The sequence below is a fragment of the Arvicanthis niloticus genome, chromosome 2 (genome assembly GCF_011762505.2).
Source record: "Arvicanthis niloticus isolate mArvNil1 chromosome 2, mArvNil1.pat.X, whole genome shotgun sequence".
Lineage (NCBI taxonomy): Eukaryota > Metazoa > Chordata > Mammalia > Rodentia > Muridae > Arvicanthis > Arvicanthis niloticus.
The window spans coordinates 101993594-102018524 of NC_047659.1; the positions used below are offsets into that span (position 1 = coordinate 101993594).

The 24931-nt window shown below is 47.1% G+C and overlaps 1 protein-coding gene and 1 pseudogene across 4 annotated transcripts; one reads left to right on the forward strand and one right to left on the reverse strand.

Annotated features, from left to right (window-relative positions):
- Positions 1–1487: 1487 nt before the first annotated feature.
- Positions 1488–4964, reverse strand: LOC143441431 (ragulator complex protein LAMTOR1 pseudogene; annotated as a pseudogene).
- Positions 4965–5037: 73 nt separating this feature from the next.
- Mavs (mitochondrial antiviral signaling protein) lies at positions 5038–22355 on the forward strand. 4 transcript variants are annotated; one of them, XM_034496196.2, is made up of 7 exons: positions 5038–5156; positions 9817–9993; positions 11433–11610; positions 12607–12776; positions 14318–14471; positions 16782–17242; positions 17998–22355. In XM_034496196.2, exons 2-7 carry the CDS (start codon positions 9877–9879, stop codon positions 18418–18420), a joined length of 1503 nt encoding a protein of 500 aa, XP_034352087.1. In that variant the 5' UTR covers positions 5038–5156; positions 9817–9876; the 3' UTR covers positions 18421–22355. The 4 variants fall into 4 exon arrangements, with proteins under 4 accessions (XP_034352087.1, XP_034352089.1, XP_076785895.1 ...); XM_034496198.2 differs by lacking the exon at positions 5038–5156 and adding an exon at positions 5163–5380; XM_076929780.1 differs by lacking the exon at positions 5038–5156 and adding an exon at positions 5163–5380 and having other exon boundaries at positions 12628–12776.
- Positions 22356–24931: the final 2576 nt, after the last annotated feature.

Here is a 24931-nt window from a genome sequence, read left to right on the forward strand (position 1 = left end):
ATTATTATCAAGATGAAGTTATAATTTCTTAAATGGTACAAAATTTACTTTGATTTCAAATTTAAGGTTTTCATTGGTATGAGCCTCTTATTAATATAAAAAAATGAGATGAATATTGATACTCTCATGGGCATTGTGCCTGTATAACACATTTAGGAATACAAGGCCTAGATCCAGCCCTTTTTTAACTTTTTTAACTGATTTGGGACGGTTAACCTATGAGTTAAGAGACTATAGCAAATTCATGGTTTTGAGTTTATTGTTAGGGTGTTTTCCATATTTTATTTAGAAATAGCTGAGAGGAGTGAACAGACAACAGTCCAGGTTACCTTACATGGATAGTTGGTTTTCAAAACATCAGAAGTCCATAGAACTGACGCTACAAATATTTATATATTAATGTTCATTTTGATTAGAGACCTGTCTGCTCCTGACAGCTTCCTGTCATGGATTCTAAGAAGAAATTGAGCATCTTTGGAGATACTCCAGTTGTGCAGTGACAGTCACTAGGCAAGAATTGCCTCTCTCCATCTACAGACAAATTACTGTCCAGAAAAGGACACACATGCAGAATAGTTGACTGATTATATCTGCCTAGACAGAGTAATCAGCCCTTAATAATCCTGCATCACTAAGGTCTGTCAGATGATTCTGGGCCAGAAGGCTGAAGATTTGATGCTCCAACGTTCGGTAGTATAGGGGCTTTTCAGGTGTTCAGCGGTCTCTATAAATTGGCTAAGTTTTAGAAGCTATGCTTAGTGCTTCCCATAACTTCAGTTAACTCAGTCATTCTGGATTTCTGATGGGGTTGAAGACCTATAGTCTCATTACCAATCCTGGCTATTTACTTTGAGAGAAAAGATCTGAGTAGATGGTTTTCAGGGGACATTCATTCTAAAGCCAAAAAGCCAGGATCAAAAGTAAGTGTTTTAGTTAGAAGAGATGACAGAGGTTCTGGTTAGTCAACAGAATGATGGACTGGGTATTAGGACTATCTTGTACCTCACTGGTACAATTAGGAATGAGTATGCTATAATTGTATTTCGAGAGAAAACTTCTACTTTAACAGGAAGAGTGATATGTAGGAGGAGCTAAGTGGGAAGGAGTACTGAGAGGAAGAGATGGTACAAGGAGAGAAGATGAAGAAGAGGAGAAGCTAGGTGATGAGAGAGAGAAAGAGAGAGGGGGCATGGAAGCAGATGTTCACATGTCTCCACCAGTCAAAGATAGTTTTTATATCTAGGTTGGGTATTGGGTTACGCTTCTGATTGAGCATTACCAAACTTATAAATCCTTTGATTAACATTTTTAAAAAATCGTATAAAAGCAAAAAGGAAAGGGGGGGCATGGGACAGGGGTGTTCTAGGGAGGGGAAATGTGGAAAGGGGATGGCATCTTAAATGTAAATAAAATATATAATAAAAAAAACCACTTTTTTTGGAACCAGCAACACAAATGAATATATTTTGTTTATTGAGGGGGGACAAACAAAAACAAAAAGCAAACATGTAAAAACCCAGGGTGCTAGAAATACAAACTCAATTCAGACTCAAGCTCCTCTAGACCCTGGTCATAATCCCCAGTGAGGTGCCGATGAGCACCGAGTCAGAGAACAGGCCAGGAGTGAATCGGAGGCCAAGAGAAAGGGTGGGGAAGGGGATCTCCTGGGTCTCCCAGTATTCACCTCACTTATTCTTTTCCTCCACATTCTTCTCCGTGATTAGTTGCAGGTTAGTTACTGTAGAAAGCCACAGTGAGGCTGGGGGCCAGAAGAGGTGGGGTGGTGATGGGATGAAGATGAGGGAAGAGCTGTCCTAGGACTCCTCTTCATGGGATCCCAAACTGTACAACCAGCTCTTCTTTTGTGTCCACGCAGATCTGAGAAAGTTCACTATAGGCATAAGCAGCTATCCTGAAGACCTGCTGCAAGTCATGGAAGGGGATAGACTCTCTGGGCAGGCAGCACTTGGTGGGGCTGGCTGGTGAGAGATGTTTACGGTGGCAGCTTCTTCCAATGGGTCAGACTGCTGCTAAGCACAGCCAAGCAGGTGCTGTATGCCTTGTCTGGTCCATGGACTAATGCTGCTCCATGCCCTGGAGGTCTGTGGCAGACACATCAATGATGTTGCTAGCTGTCTTGGCAAGGATGGAGGAGAGCAGGGCCTGCTCATCTGTGCGAGCTGAAAGTAGGCTATGATAGTTGGGTTCGCCTCCATTGAGGGCTTTGGTAGGGGTACTACTGGGGTCCAACAACAGCTTCCTCTCCTTCCAATCCTGGTCCAAGTCCCTGTTTTCGCTGCTATAGCAGCACCCCATGGTGGGGTTGGGCCAGGCATTTAGGCAGCACTGAGGAGGGACAGTGTCCCTCAGGAAACATTTCAGTCACATGACCTGTGGCTGCCTCTGCTCTAGCACATTCTTATAATATTTGTGTTTAAAAAAATCCAGAGCCAGGCAGTGGTGGCACATGCCTTTAATCCCAGCACTTGGGAGGCAGAGGCAGGCGGATTTCTGAGTTCAAGCCCAGCCTGGTCTACAGAGTGAGTTCCAGGACAGCCAGGGCTACACAGAGAAACCCTGTCTCGAAAAACAAAAACAAAAATCCAGAATTCTCACTACATTTCTAAGATGAAAATGTTTTGTATCTCAATGGCCAATAAATAGCCAGATGGATTTCACATTTGAGGTGTGGCCAATGGGGCTCAGAATGCTGAAGGCATGACACTGTCCCTTGTCTAGATTTTAAAAGAGCTATTGACAAGTGATTGGGAACCATGCAGGCCAGGAAGCTGGATTCTTACATTGCCCTTCGTAGTCCAGCAAGGACAATGCTATCTATAACACATTTAGAAGCTGGTCCTCACAGGCCTGGTGCTCTTTTTGTGAGAATTAAATAAGAGGCCCTTGATGTTCACAAGATTAAGTCACTAGGGCTGGAGAGATGGCTCAGCGGTTAAGAGCACTGACTGCTCTTCCGGAGGTCCTGAATTCAAATCCCAGCAACCACACAGTGGCTCACAACCATCTGTAATGAGAACTGATACACTCTTATGGGGTGTCTGAAGACAGCTACAGTGTACTTGCATATAATCAATCAATAAATAAAACCTTTGGGTCGAAGCGATCGGGGCCAGAGCAAGAGGGAGAAGGGAAGGGGGAAGAAAAAAAAAAGATTAAGTCACTAAAATTCACTTTAGAGTTGTTTTTTACATTTTCAAATTTGTTTTGTAGGGACAGGCAGTTGTGGAAATCAGAAGACAGCTCTGAGTTCTACTATGTCTGTCCCAGGGATGAAACTTATATGTGATTTGAATATGCTGAAGGTTGTGAACTATCCACACAACTACCAAGAGCAGTGTGGTCCCCATTGGCTCACAGGGAGTGTCATTACTAGGAGACGTGGCCTTATTGGAGTGGGTGTGGCCTTGTTGGAGAAAATGTGTCACCAGGGGTGGACTTTGAGGTTTCAGAAGCTCAACCTAGGCTCAGTGGCTCCATCTTCCTTCCTACTGCCTGAGGATGCAGAGGTAGTACTCTCAGCCCCTCTCCAGCACCATGTCTGCCTGCCATGTCGTCTACTCCACCATGCTTCCTGCCATGATGAACTAAACTCTGAACTGGAAGCAAGCTCCAATTAAATGTTTTCTAAGAGTTGCCATGCTCATAATGTCTCTGCATAGCGACAGGAACCCTCACTAAGACAAACTAACAAAATTTGACCTCATTTAAAGAGTTCCAGCATCTTCGTCACACAACTCATTGTTTGGTGGCAGTACTAACCTTTGTGATCTCCACCCGAATCCCTTAGGCTTCTCTAAAACTCTGTTAGAGAGGAAATTAGAACATTAAGTATGTCACTGATGCAGTTTTCAAGTTTTTTCGTTTTTTACATTTATGGGGGGAGGGGTGATAAATGCCAGTGCTTTGGGGAGTTAGTTCTCCTTCCATCATGCAGATTACAGGGATCAGACTCAGATCTCTGGCTTGGCAAAAAGTGCCCTTACCTGCTGAGCCATCTCACCAGCCCCAGTTGATATATTTTTACATATGTTCAAGCCACATACTCACCACGTACATCGAGTTATACGACATTTTTACCATCTGGGCGTGCAGAAGTAACTGATTTCTTTTTAAGTACATTAGTTTTTATTTCTTGTTGAAACAATCGACTGGAAGTATACATTCCTTTGTCTCTGTTAGCCAGTGGAGGTTAGAGGTGTCGTGTCGGGTTATCCCGGTGCTGAAGCTATAAGTGGTTGTAACTTGGTGCCTGTCCCCAGATAGGTGCAGTCTTTTGCTGCATCCTGTTCCTACCGGCCCAGCTGGTGTCACCTGGCTAGACACCCACGCCCCTGTGAAATTTTGCACGACACCCCACGTTTATGGAGCACTGAAGACATAGGAGTGGATCACACGAAGACCCTCTCCTCCAGTACTTGGCTAGAAGAGCTGCTTTCCTTGAGGAACATGGGCCTGAATCTAAGAACACCAGTTTTCTGGGCTTCTGGACTTCCCCTGGAAAGTGTTCCAGACCAAGCAGGAAGAAACACTCTCCTTGCCGGGCAGTGGTGGCACACGCCTTTAATCCCAGTGCTTGGGAGGCAGAGGCAGGCGGATTTCTGAGTTCGAGGCCAGCCTGGTCTACAGAGTGAGTTCCAGGATAGCCAGGGCTACAGAGAGAAACCCTGTCTTGAAAAACCAAAGAGAGAGAGAGAGAGAGAGAGAGAGAGAGAGAGAGAGAGAGAGAGAGAGAGAGAGAGAGAGAGAGAGAGAGAGAGAGAGAGAGAACGAGAGAGAACGAGAGAGAACGTGAGAGAACGTGAGAGAACGTGAGAGAACGACTGACTCTCCTTTATGCACCTGCAGGAAATCAGAAGGGACTGAGGGGCACCAGCCGCTCCGGAACTTCGGGACTCAGCGGTCCGCCCGGCAACCCGCCTGGCTCAGCTCCGCCCAGGCCTTCTCAGCCCAGCCAACAGCCGTGCTTCCGACCCCATCACGGCCAGGCCCCGCCAGGCCAATGGTCGGGCTTCCGGCCCCGCACCTCCCTCCACGCCTGACCAATGGCCGCGTGGCTCGCCTCGCCCCGCCCCCTTCATCTGGGAGGCCTCTACACAGTCGAATGCGGTCAACCTGTTGCCTAGTCTGGTTTCTTGGTAAGTTCGCAGTCTGGGCGTGGGTCCTCAGGGCCACTGAGGCCTTTCAGGGAGGGGACCTTGGTCAGAGCCGAGTGCGCTTGGGAGTCCACAGGAGCGCCGCGGGCCTGGGCGCGCGGATCGGAGAGGCTCCTGAACGGGGTTAGGGGAGAATGTTGTCTGCCCTGCACGGATTCGCGACCCCGGCAGTTCCTGGAGCCTCATCCAGCACGCTTAGCAAGCAGGTAGGTGGTGCAGAGCGTTTGCCCAGGCTGGACAGAAAGAACCTCGGAGTGCCCCCTGCCTCTCCCAGGCCCTGGTGACTCGAGCGAGGGGAGCGAGGCCTGGCCGCGAGCGACGACAATGTGGCAGCCGTGCCAGGGAGTAGGCCTGCCAGTCTGGGATACGGACTGATCCTGGATCTGGACAGTTGTAGGCAGTGACATCTGTTTAAAACAGCTTCCCTGCACTTGGAGACCTGGGTCCCGCCAGGAACCTAGTCTGTGTCCAGGAGACCTGTCCCTCGGGAGTGTGGATATTTATTTCCATGACCGGGTCAGAAGCTCTGTGGAAGTCAGGTCGGAAGCTTTGCTGTGTCCAGGACACCCCTGCCATCTCCTTCTCTGATATAAGAAACAAGTTTGAGGAAAAGGATGAAAACAAAAGAAAGCAAAAAACCCAATGTTCTTTGGATACTGTGAAGCTTCAAAAACTTGAAGGGCATTCAGCCTGGATCTCAGGACTCAGGTGACTGTCAGTGAGGGCAGCATTAATGCCAGTTGTGTCTGAGAGACTTTTATGTCTTCGAAGGGCTAAATGCCGCTGCTGCTTCTCACCCTGTAGTCCTACTCCCAGGCAGTGACCTTGGGGTAAAGGTGGGGTTTGTGGCTTTCCTGCTGCAGGGACCTCTATGCTGTTAGCCCATGGCAACAAGTCTGGGGTACAGATTCCACACTGCAGGTCAGCCGTGTAGCTTGGTATCACTTCCTCTCTTGTGATTGTGCCAAAGGACTTAAGTAAAAGAACCTCAGGCTGCTTCTGTTAACAGAGAACCTTCGAGAAATGAATAAATGTGAGCTTCCTCTGCTTTTGGTGGGGCTACATGCCACTCCCCGCCCCCAGTCTACATTCAGCATTGTGGTTGGACTGCAGAAAACCCCTCCCTCGTCATATCTTTCTAGGTGACCTGGGAAAGGAAGAGGAAGGGTTTCATCAGGTTGGCCTCTACAGAGGTCTCATTTTTCATCCCCTGGAGGCCCAACAGATCTCAGTCTTATCTCCTTGATCTCCTGACCTTCCATCCGTAGCTCTTCATAAGAATGTAGCATTTGGTAGTTAGCAGTGTCAGTGCTAACATGGGTTGAGGTCACTAGGCAGAACTGGCACCTAGTCTCCCATGTGGCAGGGGCCTGCACGTGCAGCAACTGTGGGTACTCTGCACTGTCTCCCAGAGGCCTCATACTCCATGACGGGCACTTGGTTCCCTCTTTTACCCTTTCCTTCTCTCCTGAACAATACTCTTGGAACCCAACAACTTGTTAAACTTGTCAAAATGGAGCTCTGAAGGGCCATTTTTCCGTAGCTTCTCTCTGCCTTCCTTAGTGGAGTACATGGCACCTTCCTTGCCCCACCTCCCAAGAAGCAATGTTTGATCCCCATCCCGCCTTTCATGTCCACAAAGCACCAGGAATATAGATAGCTTCTCATCCCACCTTAGAACCTCCAGAGTGTTCTGCAGTGCAAATCAGAGCCCTGGCTCTCCAGTGATTCCCTGTTTCACACCAAGTACAACCCCAAGTCCTTCCCACAGCACCTTACATGCTGGTGGCCTCTTTGACCTTGACCTCTGTCCCTCCCCTCAGCTTTAAACCACTTCACTCATCTAGTTTCTCTTCACTCCAAATTCTATCACTTCTTAGAACTTTGGCAACCATTTTGCCTTCTGCCCAAGACTCCAGTCTTTTCACAGTGGGAAATCATTCAGTCAGATGTTAACCAATTGGGGGTGGGGGGGGGGGCTTGGCTTTTGATCACCTCTGTTTAAGCAGGGAATTTCCTTCTGGAGTTCTGTCTCATTGTCTCCTTTTACTCTCTTCATAATCAGCATTACTTCCTGGATTTGTCATCTAGGGATGTGCTAGTGGATCTGATACCTGTTCCACTCCAATGGTCCATAAATTGGATATGGCATATCTTGTCTTTCTCCTCCCCCAGGTGGAGGACAACTAAGACAAGTAAATGAAACACGTGATTGCAGGTGGTAGTGCTTCGTAAGTGATGCTTGCATTTAAGGCACTTTCAGTGTTTAAATGGTGGGCTGGCTCAGGTAAAAGTGCATGCCGTGCAAGCCTGGTGACCTGGATTCATTCCCTGGAACCCAAGGTGGAAGGAGAGAACCAAATCACAAAAGTTGTCCTCCGATTTTCATGTGTGTGCTGTGATGTGTGTGTAATCATATACATAAAATAATAAATAAATGAGTGAACATATAAAAGTGGTGTATTTTTAAAAATTCAGACTTAGGGGGCCTGGAAAGAAGGCATAGTGAGCTTAGGAGCACTGTCTGCCTTCCCAGAGAACCCAAATTTGAGTTCCAGTGCCCCTGTGGCAGCTCACAACCATCTGTGGGTGCCCTCTGCTGGCCTCTGTAGGAACATGGTGCACAGACATACATGCAGGCAAAACACTCGAGCACATAAAATATAAATAATAAATCTTGGGGCTGGAGAGATGGGTCCGTGGGAAGAGTACTGACTGCTTTTCCACAGGACCTGGGTTTGATTCCCAGAGGCTCACAACTGTCTGTAACTCCAGTTCCAGAGCATCCAATACCACCTTCTGGCCTCCGTGGGCACCAGGCTCACAAGTGATGTGTAAACATACAGGCAGGCAAAATACCCATACACATAAATAATTTGAAAAAATCTTTTTAAAAAATATTTAAACTTATATGTCTGAAGTATTATATTGTACAAACTCTCTAAATCATTAGAAAAATTAAAATTATGTGCTTGTCTGTGTAAGTATATACCAAGTGTGTACAGGCTACAAGAGGTGTCAGAGCCCCTGGAGCTGGAATCACAGGCAACTGATATGGGTGCTGGAAACCAAACTTGGGTGCCCTGGAAAAGCAGCAAGTAAGTGCTCTTTCCCACTAAACCATCTAAACGAGTGGTTCTCGGTTCTCGTGACCCCTGTAGGGGTCAAACAGTCCTTTCACAGGAGTGAAAAGGACTTAGGGATGGCCTAAGACCATCAGAAAACACAGATATTTACATTCGGACTCATAACAGTAGCAAATTTGCAGTTAGGAAGTAGCAACAAAATAATGTTATGGTTGGGGGTCACCACGGCATGAGGAACTGTCTTGAAGAGTCTCAGCAACAGGAAGGCTGAGAACCACTGCTCGGTGCCACCTCTCCACTAGTGTTCTTTTCCATTAAGCCAGCCTTCTAGCCCCTCTCTGAACCAGTGTATGGAAAAGGCTAGTAATTTACCCTGCGGCATAAAGCCACTTCATTGTAGTGGAACTTGCTTTTCTTCCATGAGAACATATGTATGTATATATGGCAAGCTTTGGTGGTGGGCCTACATCATCATCCAGAAACAACCTGATCTACTCTTCTAGTAGCTGGCAAGCCTCCTAATGGCAAACGTTTTCTCCATCTTTACAGTGGAATTGTTCTACTATTATCTATTGTATGTGTATGAATACACTGTAGCTGTCTTCAGATATACCAGAAGAGGGCATCAGATCCCATTACAGATGGTTGTGAGCCATCATGTGGTTGCTGGGAATTGAACTCAGGACCTCTGGAAGAGCAGTCAGTACTCTTTTAACTGCTGAGCCATCTCTCCATTCTATGGGCAGCTGGGCAGCTCTTGTTTGTTTACAGGATACCCAAAAGAAGCAACATTTGTAGGTGACTCTTGTACTATTCTGTCTTAGAGGTAGGAGGGGATCCAGTCCCTTTCACAACCTTAGCAGCTAAGGACACATGTAATACCTCCTGTGTTAGAGGCAACTACAAACCTGTTGTAACAATGATCAAGCCCAACAGGCAGAAGTGGGTTCTAGATTGCTAGCTCTCTGCTCATCAATTCACTTTTAAGGAAAACTTGAGCGCCTCTGGATACAGTCAGTAATAACACAGGTTGTTTAAAGAAGTGAAAGATTAGATCAGCTCAGCAGGTGGAGTGTGCAGCTGTTCCAGAGGACCAGAGTTCTGATCCCAGCACTCACATCTGGCAGCTTACAATGCCCTCTTCTGGCCTCCCCAGGCACCTCTACTTATGGACATATCCATACTCATAAACATAATTTTTAAAATAAGAGAAGTCTTAAAAAAAAAAAAAAAAGGTAAAACTTGCCTGGCAGTGGTGGCACACACCTTTAATCCCAGCACTTGGGAAGCAGAGGCAGGCAGATTTCTGAGTTTGAGGCCAGCCTGGTCTACAGAGTGAGTTCCAGGACAGCCAGGGCTACTCAGAGAAACCCTGTCTCAAAAAAACAAAAAAACAAAACAAAAAAAAAAAAAAAAAAAAAAAAAAAAAAAGAAGAAGAAGAAGAAGAAAGGTAAAAGTTAAAGAAAAAAGCAGATTCTAGATGTTGAGAAAAAAATTGTCTTTCTTTTCTTCAACTGCACCACCAACTTGTTCTTCCTGTCCATCTTTCTTCCAGTCCATCTCTCAGTCCAACCCACCCTTCCAGGGTCGGAGTCACTCCAGAAGCTGAGCAGCCATGACATTTGCTGAGGAAAAGACCTATAGGTATATCCGAGACAACCACAGCAAGTTTTGCTGTGTTGATGTTCTGGAGATCCTGCCTTACCTGTCCTGCCTCACACCCAGTGACCAGGTGAGCAAGGGAAGCTGGCCAGTGTACTGGGCACAGAGTTGTACAGTCCAAGTTTCAGCTTGGCCTAGCCCTTCTCCCAAGTCAGGGCCAGCTCCCCCTTCCTCTCCTCTGAGGAGGCTGCTGTTTGTCCTGCTTTTCTGACTTTTAGGTCAAGTGTATTTAAGTTTGTTTTTCTGACCTAGCTGAATTTCTTTCCTTTTTTATGTTGCACTCGGGAACACGGCAGGAGATCAGCAGGTTTCCAGGCTCTGGCTCCCTATTTCCCAGAACCTCTCTTTGCTTGTCCTGGGTCCCTGCTTGGATTTGATTCATTCTCTCCTATGACTTTATCTTGGCATGGAGTCTGGAATGTCAGGTCTGAGGACTCGGAGCCATCAGTGTCTTGTCACACCAGGACATGCTGCAGGCTCCTGCACTCAGCAGCCAGTGAAGTGACAAAACTGAGTTTATATTTTGATTCTTCTCAAATGGGATGGGCTTCTGTGCTCCCAGAGCTGCCTATGTGTATATGTGTGCTCCTGGGGCCTCCTGTTCTAGGTGTCTCAGAACTACTTTGGTTTCTTGTGCAGTCTCTGGGGCAGATACTGTTATTTCGAAGGGCTGAGCAGTTAGGAGAGTGTGCTGGCCTCACCTATGTTAGACATTCTTCAGGACACCCAGACATCTAGTTTGTAATAAGTATTTCCTGTGGGTTGTCACTTGTTTTTCTCTTCTTCTCTTATTCCTCTTAATCCTCTTGTAATTCAAGTCTTCCTGATTTTCTTCTTCTTTCTCCATCCCTGATGCCTTCCTCCCTCCTCTCTCCCTGCCTCCATCCCTCCCTCTTCAGACAAGGTCTTATTGTGTAGTACAGTCTGGCCTCAAACTTGTAATCCTCATACCTCAACTTCCCTGTTGTTGGATGACAAGCTGATTGATCATTTTCAAGTGGGAATGAACAATACTGTAGCGGCTGTCATATTTTAGAACTTCCCCAGTATGCTCACCTGCCTTGCTTCACATTCTTGGCTCTCCTTCCCTTTCTTCTCTGCCCCTTTCATAGCACTGTTGCTGGGCCCCTTTTCCTTCTTAGCTCATTCAGACCCTTCTTGCTTTAGGGGCTGTCTGACTCAAGCTTAGCTCCCTCCCAATGCTGCTTTGCTTCTGCTCAGTCTCTGTCTTGTCATCTGTAAAGTAGGGATGGTCATAGCAATTAAAGGGACAATGCCTGCAAACCTTGATGTGGCATAGCCTTTTCCAGGCACCTCCCTTTATTGTTGTTCATTGCTCTTCCTGCCATACTTGGGCTACCATCGTGGCCTTGTCCAGCCTCTCACCCAGTTTCAGACAGCTGTCTACTTCCTGTGGCTTTCTTAGTGTCCCCTTTGTAGTAGCTTTCTTCTGAATAGAGAAAAGGCTAGACCACCTCGCCTGAGTATGGTGGCTGTGCTGTCTTCCAGGATCGACTACGGGCTTCCTACCAGCAACTAGGGAACCGGGACACACTCTGGGAACTCTTCAATAAGCTCCAGCGTCGGCTTGGCTGGGTGGAGGTCTTCATCCGGGCACTGAGGATCTGTGAGCTCCCTGGACTGGCTGAGCAAGTGACTCGAGTTTATCAGAGCTACCTGCCTCCTGGTGAGCATCCTGCCCTAGCCTTCTTCTTGGGCCATTGCCTGTTCCTCTGGCCTGCAGTTTCCCTCTTCTTTTACCCTTGAACCTCCTGCCTTTCTGTCTCCATCACTTTCCATTGTAGGATATACCTAGGTTTAGATCCAACTCAGCCACTCACTAGCTATATGTCCCTTTGGCCATATTCCTTAATTTTTGAGTTTGTCACAGTGGGGCAAATGGCCACATCCTTCATGTGTGGCTGCACTTAACTGGGGTTCCACATCTTCCCTATGCCCAGAACAAGGCACCCGCCATCATGGCTCTGGTGTTTGCCTTGCTACCTGTCCTCATTCCTTCTGTCTCCATCTGTACAGAGTGTAGCACAGGGCCTACACCCAATCACTTTCCCTACTCTCCATTTCTCTTCCCTGCCCCAAGGTTTCTTTGAGAACATCCTGGTTTCTAATGATAACACCCAACTGCCTGGTTGCCCCTTAGTTCCTCTCACAAGTCATGTGACCAGAGGGGGTTTAATATTTGGGCTGGAAGAGATGATCCGGGAAGAAAAACCAAGGCAATCTTGAACACACCATGTTTGCTTTTGTTTCCCTTTTCCTCCCTTCTTTCCAAGTTGGTGTCTTCATTTGTGGAAGCTAATGGTGCTCTCTCAAATAAGAAATGGCTATGGTAGGGTCAGAGATGGGCCGTGGTAAGGGTCGGTTGGGAATGACAGCTGTGAGGAGAAAGCCTTGGAAGAGCGGAGGAGAGTGAACGTAACGGTCAAGCTGTGAGAGGCCCGTGCCTCTCCTCCCCCATCTTCGTTGCTACCTTTCCTGTCTTCCCCGGCCCTTCTTTTCCTCCAGTTCCTTCCCCAGTGATGCTTATCATGTCTAATGAATCCATCCCACACTAGGCCATGGAGTTTTGAGGGGAGATTAGATGCCCCAAAGCATCCAGGCCTCTTTTATTACCAAGGTACCTCTGATTCTTTCTGGACATCACTATATCTTTGTACCTTAGGGACCTCACTCCGCTTTCTAGACCCACTGCAGTCACCAGCCATTCCTGCCACGGTTTCTGGACCTTCTGCCTTAGCACCAGGCCATAACATCCCTGACAGTGGCTTCCAAGAGAAACCAAGTTACCCCAAGCCTGTCCAGGACACCCAGCCACCAGAGTCCCCAGTAGAGGTAGGTTCTCACAGTCTGTTTTAAGCTTCCTGCTTTTATGTGCCTGTCTGCCCACTTCTGTCCAGCCAGCCTTCCAGAAGCCTCTTCTTACTTCCTGAAAATCATGTCTCATTTCTGCTAACAATGCTGGGGTTTCCTAACTACCTAACGGCTGGCCAGACCTGTGGCCCCCTAGTATTCTGTCATCAGCTACCTAAGAGGCCATGGTTTTGAGGGCTTTGCAGTGGTCATGTGACATGTTGAGCTGGGTAAAAAAGACTAGAGGGTAACCAGATTTGAATGTGAGGAGATGATATGAGGGCTCAGGAAGTCATGGGTGGTGGTGACAGAGCTCTTAATTATCAGCTATAAAGTCAGGTATCAGGAAGATAACTAGTTCTACTGAGATGAATTGAGTTATCTGTGGGGTATAGAAGAAACCCTAGGCCTAGACTATGTGTCTGAAGCCACAGGGTCTGTGCAGAGACTGCTGAAGAAAGGGCAGTGGTTATAGAGCCAGACACAGACACATGGGTAGGGAACTTGGGCAGTGCCTGCTTGTTTTGTTTTGTTTTGTTTTATGTTTTAAAGCACTTGAAGTCATCCTGGGAGGCTGGGGATGTAGCTTCCAGTTGGTGAAGTGCTTATCTGGCATATACACATCCCTGAGTTCAATATCCAGCACCATATAAACTGGGCATGATGACACATACCTACATGCCTGACACTCAGGAGGTAGAAGCAGGTAAATCCCAAGTTCATAGTCATCCTTAGTAAGTTCAAGGTTAGGGTGAAATACGTAAGATTCTATCTAAAAATGAAACAAAAACAGTAACAACAAAGCCAAATAGGTACTAGGACTGAAGACTTATATTAGGCAAGTGTAATATTGATGAGCTACACCCTTATATGTGAAGGTTACCTGTAGCCAGAAGCAAAGGTTTCTGAGGATCCTGGGCTCTAGAAGAGGAGCTTGAAAGACCACAAAGGGGGATTCCCACTCAAGTCTCAGGACGCGCGCACCCAAGGACTCACGAGAGACCGGCCTGCTGCAAACACATGAGGCAGTTTAATATCAGAGCTCTGGGTCAGCACATATCTCCATATCTCACATAGGAGACAGAGGGGCTGACCCCTCGGCTCAGGGGTTTAGGGTTTTTATATGCAGGGTGTGGGGAAAGGGGGAAACTTTCAAGCGGGTGCACACGATTGGTTGTTTTACTTTTTTTGAACATCAGCAGGCTATACCAGTTGATGGGGGCAGGGTGCAGTTCCTCTCTTATCTTCATGGCCAGCCAGTTCCTGGGATGATTCAACAGGCCTTTGTCTTGTAACTCCACATCCTCTGTAACTAATTAACTGGGCCCAAACCTGCTGACAGGCATTTTTAACTATTTAGGTTAGGGAAAAGGAATCACAGGGCCCTGCTATTTTTATTAGTTTGGGCCTATTTCAAAATTTTCTTTTAAGCTGAGGCCTGTAGAAGATACCCCATAAATATCTGCTTCCCTTTGTCAGCTCCTGGGAGAAGCAACTGCTTTATCTCATTTCCTCTATTTCAGAATTCAGAGCAACTCCCACAGGCCAACTTTGGGGCTGTTCCAAGGATGTCTGGTGACTCTTTGATACCTTCACCTCACCGGCAAGCTCTCAGCCCTCAGCCCTCCACAGGGCGTCGTGAGCAAGAACCAGAACTGGGTGGCACCAACACAGCAAGTATGCATAGAATGTGGAATTACAGGGTCTCTTGGACCTCTCACATGAAGGTTAGGGTTACAGTTACCACATGGCCTTCCTTAGACAGGAGGTGGGGCAGAAATAAAAGGTATTCACCTCAAAGAGTGTGTGCTGTGCGCATGCCTGTGTGTGTAGTAGTGGCAGCAGCAGCGTGTGTGCGCTGTGCACATGCCTGTGTGTGTAGTGGTGGCAGCAGCAGCTTATAAGGCACATGGCTCAGCTGGGTAGGCCTTTTGATCTTGCTGATTGTCTCTCAGGTGTCCACTGACATATACATATGTTCTGCTACTATCCATTGGCTGGTACCTCTTCATTCTCTCTTCTTCTACCACAAAAACCCAACTCATGGCATCTGAGTAAGACTGGGTAAAAGAGAGGCAGAGCTCTGAGTATAGGCTCAAAACTGGCCTATTACTCCTGCTCTGTTCTGTGGTCGAAACAGATTATAAGGCCAGCCCAGATTCTGAGATTTTACCAGATTCTGGTAAAATCACATTGGAGAATGTGTGTGGTGTATATTTTTGTACATTGCTGCATATGAGAGAGAGCTAGGGCTATTTCTGCACTCAGGTAAAAGGTAGTTATTGTCCAGGACCTGAAGACCGGAAGGAAACATACAAGTAGTTGATAAGGGAGCTCTTAAACACTGCTCTTCACAGAGGGATTTCCAATTCCAGCTGTAGTGGTTTGAATGAGAATGGCTCCCATAGGCCTCTACATCTGAGACCTTGGCTCCCAGTTGGTGGAACTGTTTAGAAAGAACTAGGAGGTGTAGTGTTGTCAAAGAGGTGGGCTTGGAGGTTCAGAAGCCCATGAAGCCCTCTCCGTGTCTCTCTCTGTCTCTGTCTGTCTCTCTGTCTCTCTCTCTTTCTCTGTGTGTGCGTGCGTGCGTGCGTGCATGCGTGCGTGCGTGCGTGCGTGCGTGCGTGTGTGTGTGTGTGTGTGTGTGTGTGTGTGTGTGTGTGTGTCTTCTGCCACATGCTTGTGGATCAGATGTAAGCTCTCAGCTACTGCTCCAATGCTATGCCTGCATTGCTGCCTGCCTGCCTGCCTGCCTGCCTGCCTGCTGCCTGCCTGCCTGCCTGCCTGCCTGCCTGCCTGCTGCCTGCCTGCCTGCCTGCCTGCCTGCCTGCCTGCCTGCTGCCTGCCTGCCTGCCTGCCTGCCTGCCTGCTGCCTGCCTGCCTGCCTGCCTGCCTGCCTGCCTGCTGCCTGCCTGCCTGCCTGCCTGCCTGCCTGCCTGCCTGCCTGCCTGCCTGCTGCCATGCTCCTACCATAATGGTCATGGACTCTAACCCTCTGGAACTGTGAGCCCCAAATTAAGTGATTTCTTATATAAGTTGTCTTGGTAATGGTATTGTCACATCAATAGAAAAATAACCAAAACACCAGAAAATCACTAAAGTGGTTCAACCCCAGATGAGTCATTCAGGGGTCAGAACCTGGTGTCCCCCTTAGGACTATAGTCTATCCACTCCGACTTCCACGCAGAGTGGCTCACCTCTACTTTCCAAACTGTGTTCTGTTTGTTCTGTTTGTTACTGGTGCCAGGTCAGCCATTAATGCCCTAGGATTGCCACATGAACAGTTAAAGTTTAGAGGGAATCATCCTAATGCTCCCAACTTCTTTCACAAACGGCACTTCATTGTAGCATGTTTGTGAGCACAGGTTCCAGGAGATTTTCTACTAGGTTTAGGGGGAGACATCAGACATCCCTTCTGACCATTGTCAGCCATGGCAAGTGTATCCTCAGAGTTCTGCGAAGAGTCTGGTGTCATCAGCTTTATGCACTGTTATTACTACTACTTCCTGATTCCCCAGATCGAGCTCCCTTCCGGGACTGCTAGGCCCCTATCCTTGGGGGCGTATGCCTGTGGGTCAGTTGACAGGTGGTAGTGGTTCTATTGTTTGCCCTGATTCAGGATTGCCTCTGCTAGAAGGTAGTGGGGGACAGTAGTAAGAGGAATGCCTCAGGACATTCATGCTTATGCCCCAGGACAAGGTAGAAGTTGGAAAAGAGGCAAGTGTCCAGGGGTGGAAGGAAAAAGAATAATTATAACAAGTTTTAAGCTTCTGGGTGTGGATGAAAGTAGAGCCCATTTTACTTTGGTGATAGGACAGACTAGTTACAAGTTAAGGGCTGAGGGGCGAGAGTTTTCTCCATGGGAGGAGATTGGGAGACAGGATGTGGAAGGGACAATGTGACCAAGGACATGGGGACCCTTCTCTAGCCCTTTAAAATTAAAACCACCTTTTGGGTTTGTTTCTGCTTTTGTCTCCCCACTTGTAGATGTTGACTCCGTTCCCATAGCAACCTATGGACCTGTGTCTCCAACTGTTTCCTTCCAGCCCCTTCCACGCATTGCCCCGAGGACAAACCTCTTGCCTGGGGTCACAGTATCAGCCCTATCTGCTGATACCTCCTTGTCCTCCTCTTCCACTGGATCAGCTCAGGAAAAGGGGGCTGGTGACCAGGCCAAGGCTGCCACCTGTGTCAGCACTACGCCCACCGATTCTTTCAGCTCAGTGTCTTCTAGCAGGCTGGAACCAGTAAATACCATGTCTTCCAAGTTGCCCATCAGTTCAAAGTCCACTGCTACAATGCCCTCTACTGTGCTCACTGATAGAGCACCATCAAAATTACCCATCAACTCAGTGTATACTGGCACAGTGCCATCCAAAGTGCCTGCTAGTGTGGCCAAAGCACCTGCCAACACAATACCACCTGAGAGGAACAGCAAGCAAGCCAAGGTGAGTCCTTATTCCTTCCTAATAGTGACGCAGGCTACTTTGCCAAGACAGCTGGTCCTCTGCCCTCAGACCCTTTTACTTTCTATGCTGTTCCTGGTCTGTTTCTTCAATGTGTTGGGACAGATAGGAAGCACCCCACCCAGCCCTTGTACCTTGTTTTCCAAGAGGAATGATAGTCATGAGAACTTCTAAGTACAGACCTTTAGCAGGGTGGGGCATGGGACTCACCCCCACTACATGTCCAGAAGTCCTCATTTAGAGCTCTGAAGCCCCCAGTGAAGTTCAGCAGTACCATTCTGTAGATGGAGTAATGACGAGTGAACATGGCGGCTCACGTGTCCTAGTGCTCTGTTTAGTTGACAGTGGTCTCAAGCATCCTGCTTGGAGTAGCTCCCCCAACCTAGTGACCCCTATAGCCACTTTCCCAAGACTGTACAGCTGTCTACCTAAGGGAACCAAGTTCGTAAACCTTGGGATCTTGTGCCTGCCCTTTGGCTCTTAGGCCCAGGTAGTACAAGATGGGTCACACCCCAGCAAGGGCTCCTCGAAGTGGAGCTCACAACAGTTCAGTGAGTAGGAGAAGGCTGCCCTGGAAGGGGTACTACAGCATCTTGGTCACCTCCTACTCAGCTGTGTTTTATCACTAATGTGTTAGTCCCCAAGAGAGGGTAGTCTTGACTATTATGGGATACTAGCTCAAACCCTTGTCATACCCTGGTTTATCTCCCTGTCACCTGGACTCCTTATGTTTCCAGGAGACTCTGAAGGCTCCAGCAACCGTGGTCACCACTGGAAGCAACCTGACCAGACCAGATGGCAGTTCCAGGAGCTTGTACTCTGGGCCAGAGATGAGCAAGCCAGGTGTGCTGGTGTCCCAGGGCGAGCCATTCTCAGCTTGCTCTAGCATGGACCTTGCAATCAGCTCTAGCAGCTCCTGGGGCTCAGACCCCAACCATGGTCCAGAGGAGAATGAGTATTCATCCTTTAGAATCCAGGTGGATGAAGGCCCCAGTGCTGATCTATTAGGAAGCCCTGGGCCACTAGACACCCAGCAGCCCGAAGAAGAGGAAGAGTGTTATGTCAGTTCAGTGCCCTGGGCTAAGTGGCTTGGGGTGACCAGTGCACTCTTGGCTGCATTCCTGGCAGTGATGCTATACCGTAGGCGCCTGGCCCAATGAAGCCTCAGCTGTATGCTGCTCACTTGTTCAGTTCTGCCAAGCATGTGCTCTAGGCTTGGGCTAGTAGAGGCTGAGTCAGGGAACTTAGATATGTCAAGGTCCACTGAACTATCCAGGTGGATAGCTGCAGCAAGACGCCATCACTGTGGGGTGGGGGAGAGACATTGTTTCTATCCTGGCTCATGTCGTCTTCTGGTCCTCAGCTTTTGGGGGCACTGTATTACCTCCATTGTTTCTGACCTGCCCACATGGCAGTGTAAGATTTCATGCTGTGTGTTCCTAAGGAGGTATCCCCACCAGCCTCATCCCTGTTGGCCCAAGCCTGAAGATGAGGCAGTATCACACTGTTGACATTGTCCCTCATCTGGCCCAGCTCTCCTGAAACACAAGCATAGGTAACGTTGAGTGCTCATAGCATCTTATGCCTTCCACCAGCATCCTGGCCTAAGGCCTTGGCAGTAGAACCTGGGAGCAGCAGAGTGGCTGGTCTCTAGGGAGCTTTGAGTGCTTTGCCCCTTTGGTTCCTCTCCACAGCCACATAACCCTAAGGGTGGGTCTGGGAGTCTCTGTGGACTCCAAGAAAGCCAGAAGCAGCTTTCAGGCCTAAGGAGGCCACTGGGAGCCTTGCTCCAGCCTCCTTATCTCCCTTTTCACGTCTCTTCTCCTAGTCCACATTCTCTTTGGCTTCCTACACTAGAGGATGAGAGCCCTAGTGGGCAGAGCTCAGGCTGGGCTTGGATCAGTTCCACCCTTTCTCTGGCCTTTAGCAGATGCTGAGCTTCTCTAGTCTTGTTCCAATATGGACAGTAGGTAACTCTTCCTTTTACTTGGCTCCTCTGAGATTGAAGGATATAGATATTTGCCTAGTGCCTATCCCAGAGTGTGTAAGTACAAGTTTTTGCCCTCCTGCCCAGGCTGGTTGAGCTAAGGTAAGAGCGTGAGGGGCAGCATGAATAGTGGTAATGGCACAGTAGCAGCCTTTGCCCCCATCATGCTTCTCCTCCCTGGTCAGGTGTAGACCTCACCTCTGTGCCTCACTTTTCTTACCTGTGAGATGGGTTGAATATGCATACATTTATGCTAATATATTCTGGTTTTATCAGGATAATTAAAGGAGTTTATCTGTGCAAATCTTGAGAGTTCCAAATTTCTTAAAGGATGGATACATGTTATCACATCATCCTAGACTATATCTCTGTGTAGCCCTGACTGTCCTAGAATTCACTCTGTAGACCAGGCTGGCCACAAACTCAGATCCACCTGTCTCTTTCAAGTGCTAGGATTAAAGGCATCTGACACATTATCACTTTTAAATGGAAATGTGCTGGGGCTTTTGGATGTATAAACCTCAGTGAGAGATAGGTGCTAGCACATTCTTCCCTCCTCCATAGGCAGAAACGAGTTACTCCTATAGCAGAAATACAGTTAGGTTTAAGCTGGGTGTGATAGCTCAGCCCTTTAATCCCAGTACTCAGGAGGCAGAGGCAGGCAGATCTCTGAGTGAGTTCAAGACCAGCTTGGTCTATACAGCAAGTTCCAGGCCAACCAGTCTCCAGAAAATGAAATACAATGATATATATTCAGACTATTGTCCTGGGTTCTCTTAAGGTGCCCTTTGCTGGACAAGGGATAATTATGGAGCCATTTCCATCTCTGGGCTCTATAGTGAACACAAACTTTGGAGAAATCGGGGATGAGGGTTGCTATTACAATCTTCCCTACATACCCTAAATACCCATACTTTCTGAACTTCAAGGCATACTTCAACTTGTGCCAAGAATCTAGGTGTAACCTGTTCCCAAGTTGTCTCCACACCTTTTATGACCTTTGTGTCTAACGAACCCATGCTGGGCCATGTTAGTCAACAGTTGTGTGTGGGTACTAGTTTTAGTGTGGTACCATTCTAGTGTAGCTTTTAAAGACTAATCTCAATAATACAATATGTAGCCCTACAGAGGTCACCCAGATGGTGAGATTTCAAGCACTGGTCCCTAGGCATCTCTTAGGTAGGAAGTATCAAAGGCCTTCCCTGTACTTGGCAAATTTTGATGACCAGGCCAGCATTCAATGACACCTATATATCAGCTGGCCTTTTAGATGCCACCTTCAGGAAGAGGAAGTCTTTGGCAGTGTCAGGTCCCAAGAGTCCAATGTTTGTGTGTTGCTTTCAGCTGCAGTAGGAATCATAGCTGTGTAGAAGGGAGAGTTGGAGCAGGTCTGGACAAGGTGAACCAGAACCCAGAGAACAGAAGGAGTATCTGTACCCACAGAAGGAATCTGGGTACATACCTACGGACTTGAGGAAACAGCGTTTCCTTTTTAATGATCACTGTTGGCTGGAGGGAACTAGTGACTCCTAAGCATCCATACACAGACCCACAGGCAAAAGAGCCTACCCCCCTTTTTTCTCTGGTGAAGAATTCCCAGAAGCCTAAGGACTCTGACTGCTCTACCCCTGCCAAGTCCCAATGGGCCTGCTGTGACTGAATTTGGTGCAGTGCCATTCCTTCACTTCCTTTCCCTTGCTAGATGCCTTCATTTATGGGACTCTGTCAGAGATGAGAGACACCCATCATGGGTATATTTCATTACATCAGGGACCTGTGTCTTATCATGCCACCTTAGGCCTGGCAACCTTTTCTAGCAGGCAGAAATTCCCATGCAGGCAAGATTCAAATAACATGACTCATTATATCTCCTAGGAGTAGAATCACTCAGATCCTATGGTCCATATTGTCCATAGATGCACTATTATAGAGGTGAATGCTGACACTCCCCCTACCCCTACAAAAGGAAAGTCTCTTGGCCAGGACAACATGTAAAGTGAAAATTTTTACATCAAAACATTCCTGCCCAATATATCAAGATCTCTCATCTACTCTAATAGTAAAGTAACACTGTAATTAGTACAGTCTCAGGGATGACATAACCATGTGATTATAACCATGGATGTGCCCAAAGTCAGAACCCTCAGGCTGGGTGTGATGGGGTAGGGGATATGAACCTTTAATTCCACTCCTTAAGAACTCCATTGATTGCTGGGCAGTGGTGGCGCACACCTTTAATCCCAGCACTTAGGAGGCAGAGGCAGACGGATTTCTGAGTGCGAGGCCAGCCTTGTCTACAGAGTGAGTTCCAGGACAGCCAGGGCTGCACAGAGAAACCCTGTCTCAAAAAACAAAAACAAACAAACAAAAAAGAACTCCATTGATTTGGCAGGCATTGAATATTTATTAAAGGCCATGTTCAAGGGGTAAACTTAGGAAGGCCATGTTCAAGGGTGCATTCAGCTAACTGAGAATCACATGTGATATATGGCATTAAGAATTCATATTATTGGGGTGTTTTGTTTGTTTTTTGGTATTTTTAGATGGGGTCTCTCTACATAACCCTGAAGGTTCTGAAATTCACTGTATAGACCAAGGTGACTTCAAACTCACAGAGATCTGCCTGTTTCTGCCTCTGGAGTGGCATGGGCTTTCACAACTGGCTTCATATTTTTCTTTCTTTACTATTCTAAGAGTCACCCCTCTTATTACTGTCTCTAATACAAATGGGTCTAAGGAAGTATCCATGGGCAAAAGGACAATGAGAGAGAAGGAAAGTTTGTTTGGATATGCTATATACCCTTAGTAATTATATAACTAAGCTAGGCATAGTGGTGCACCATGGTCATAATCCTAGTACTCGGGAGGCTGAAGCATGAGAATTGCTGCAGCTTTAAGACCAAGGGCCCATCTCAAAGTAATACATCTACAAAACTGTGATGGTTAATCTTCATTGTCAGTTTGACTGGATTTAGAATCACCATGGGAAACATGCTTCTGGGTGTGACTGGGAAGATATTTCCAGAAGAGCTTGCCGCCATGATTTACTTCCCTGCCGTGATGGGCTGTCTCTCAGACTGTGAGCCACAATAAACCCATCCTTCCTAAGTTGCTTTTGTGTGAGACATTTTATCATATTGATGAGAAAAGTAATATAATAGCTAAATATGGGGGAGCTTACAAGAGATTAAGATCATATGTTGATAAAAGCATAAAACAACTGGCACTCATAGATTTGGGGACAATATAAGTTGGCGTTATGGTTTGAATGTGTATTTCTTCCCTTTAAAGTCATAGATTGAAACCCAGTACCAAGGTCATGGAGTTAGGATATGCACTTTGGGGATGATACTTGATCATGGTGGTGCCACACTTCTGAATGGAACTTGCCCTCTCATAAAGAGGCTTGAAGGCCAGTGAGATGGCTCAGCAGGTAAAGGCCACTTGCCACCAAACCCAGTGACCTGAGTTTGATCCCCAGGACTCATGTGGTAGAGGGAAAGAGCCAACTTCTCTGATCTTCACATGTGCACAGTGGCACACGTGCACAGTGACACACATGCACAGTGATACACATACACAAACGCACATGTACAAGTATACTGTAATTTTAAAAAGTATGAAGCCCTTCTTTCCTTCCACTCTGTGAGGTAGCAAGGAGAAAGTATGTTATCTTGGATGCAGAAAGCAAGCTGAATTTTTCTTGTGCCTGGATCTTGGTTTCCCAACCTCCAATAATGTCAGAAATACATTTCTGTTGTTTATACACTGTCTAGTTCAAGGTGCTTGTTGATAACAGTGCAAGTGGACTAAGACAGTTGGTGTGACCCTGTTGGAAATCTGGGCTTATCCTATGGGCCAGCAATTCCATCTTTTGGCATGCTCATGATAGAAGTAAGGACTCATGTTCTCCAAGAAATGTAAAATATCTCTAACTATCACATTATCTGTAATAGCCCCAAACTGGATACAACCCCCAAATGGCTATCCACAGTAAAATGCTGTTACAGTTTGGATATAAGTGACCCCCACAAATAGCTTATGGGTTGAATGCTTGATCTGCAACTGGTGGGGACCTTGTTGGAGGAGGAAGTCACTAGGGAAACTGCCACTGTTTCCTGTATCTTGTCTACTCCCCTACCCAAACTATCGTTCTGTCCACCAGAAGGTTAAAACTCTGCCTCCTCATGCGTTCCCACCACTATGACAGGTGAAACAGTTCGCCTGTCCTGAGTAGGGTGTCTACTGCTGTGATAAAACACCATGACAAAAAGCAGGTCAGGGGTAAAGGGTTTATTTAGCTTACACTTCCACATCATAGTCCACTGAACAAAGAACTTAAGCAGGGCAGGAACTGGAGGCAGGAGCAAGCTGATGCAAAAGCCAGAATGGGTGCTGCTCATCATTTCAGGCTCCCTCATCTCTGCTGACTGTGGCTTGTGTCAAGTTGACATAAAACTAAGCTAGCACAGTGCCTCAACACAGTCTGGGAATCAGTAGAACCCAGGATTGTGGACTGACGTATCTGAAACTACATTGAAGTAATTTCCCTCTGTAAGTTGTTTTTGGTCAAGTATTTTGTCACCATTATGAGGAAATTGTCACATTAATATATAGCAATGGATATGAAAGAATTTACCATACACAGTGGTGTTCATATAGCACATGTGCATGAATCTCCAGGTGTGGTATTGAGCAGGAGTAAGTACACATAGAAAAGTGGGATCTATCAGTTATCAAGTACAGAAACAAGCGAAGCTGGCCTCTGGGGGTAGGAGTCAGAATGATGAACCAAGGAAGGACAGAGCTAAGGAAGGGCATTCTGGGTGCTGGTCTACTTCCTCATTTGTGCACTGATTTTACAAATGTATGTTGTATTCAACTCACAAAGTGGAGCCATTTGGGAAGGGGTAATCTCAACTGAGAAAATGCCCCCACCAGATTAGCTTGTGCAGAAGACTTTGGTGCACCCACCTACCTACCTACCTATCTTCCTTCCTTCCTTCCTTCCTTCCTTCCTTCCTTCCTTCCTTCCTTCCTTCTCTCTTTCTTTTGTTTTCTTTTTTCCTTCCTTCCTTTCTTTTTTTTAGTTTTTCAAGATAAAGTTTCTCTGTGTAGTCTTGGCTATCCTGGAACTCATTCTGTAGATCAGGCTGGCCTTTAATTCATAGAAATCCACTTGCTTCTGCCTCTAGAGTTCTGGGATTAAAGCCACCATTGCCCTGCTACATATTCTTGTGTAGTGGTTGATATAGGAGGGCCCATCCTACTGTGAATGGCTGAGTAAGATGTGAGGAGCAAGGCAGGAGGCGGCACTCTTCCATGGTCTCTGTATCGATTTGTGCCTCCAGGTTCCTTCCTTGCTTGAGTTGCCTTGACTTCTCTGAATGATGGACTAGAAGCTATAAGGTGAAATACAAACCCACCCCCATGTTGCTCTTGTTATTGTTTTTTTAAATAGTAATAGAATTCTAAACTAAGACAGTCCCTGCATTTGTCAGGGACCCCAGAAGCAGACAGTGGTCTGGCAATGTTAGAGGGAAGGACATTAGGTCCTGTGATGGGAGGTTGTTGATATGGGGAATACATAAATGACATGTCATGGCTGGTTGGGAAATATATTTGGCTTTTTGGTTGGTCCACCTCATAAGAGATGGAGTGGTTGGTTAGAGGTGTCAGGTAGA

Excerpts from the sequence above, each read along its gene's own strand:
- Mavs (XM_034496196.2), top strand. The coding sequence starts at position 9,877 with ATGACATTTGCTGAGGAAAAGACCTATAGGTATATCCGAGACAACCAC. Across the intron at positions 11,611-12,606 it reads TCAGAGCTACCTGCCTCCTG|GGACCTCACTCCGCTTTCTA; the intron begins GTGAGCATCCTG and ends TTTGTACCTTAG. Across the intron at positions 14,472-16,781 it reads GGGTGGCACCAACACAGCAA|ATGTTGACTCCGTTCCCATA; the intron begins GTATGCATAGAA and ends CCCCACTTGTAG.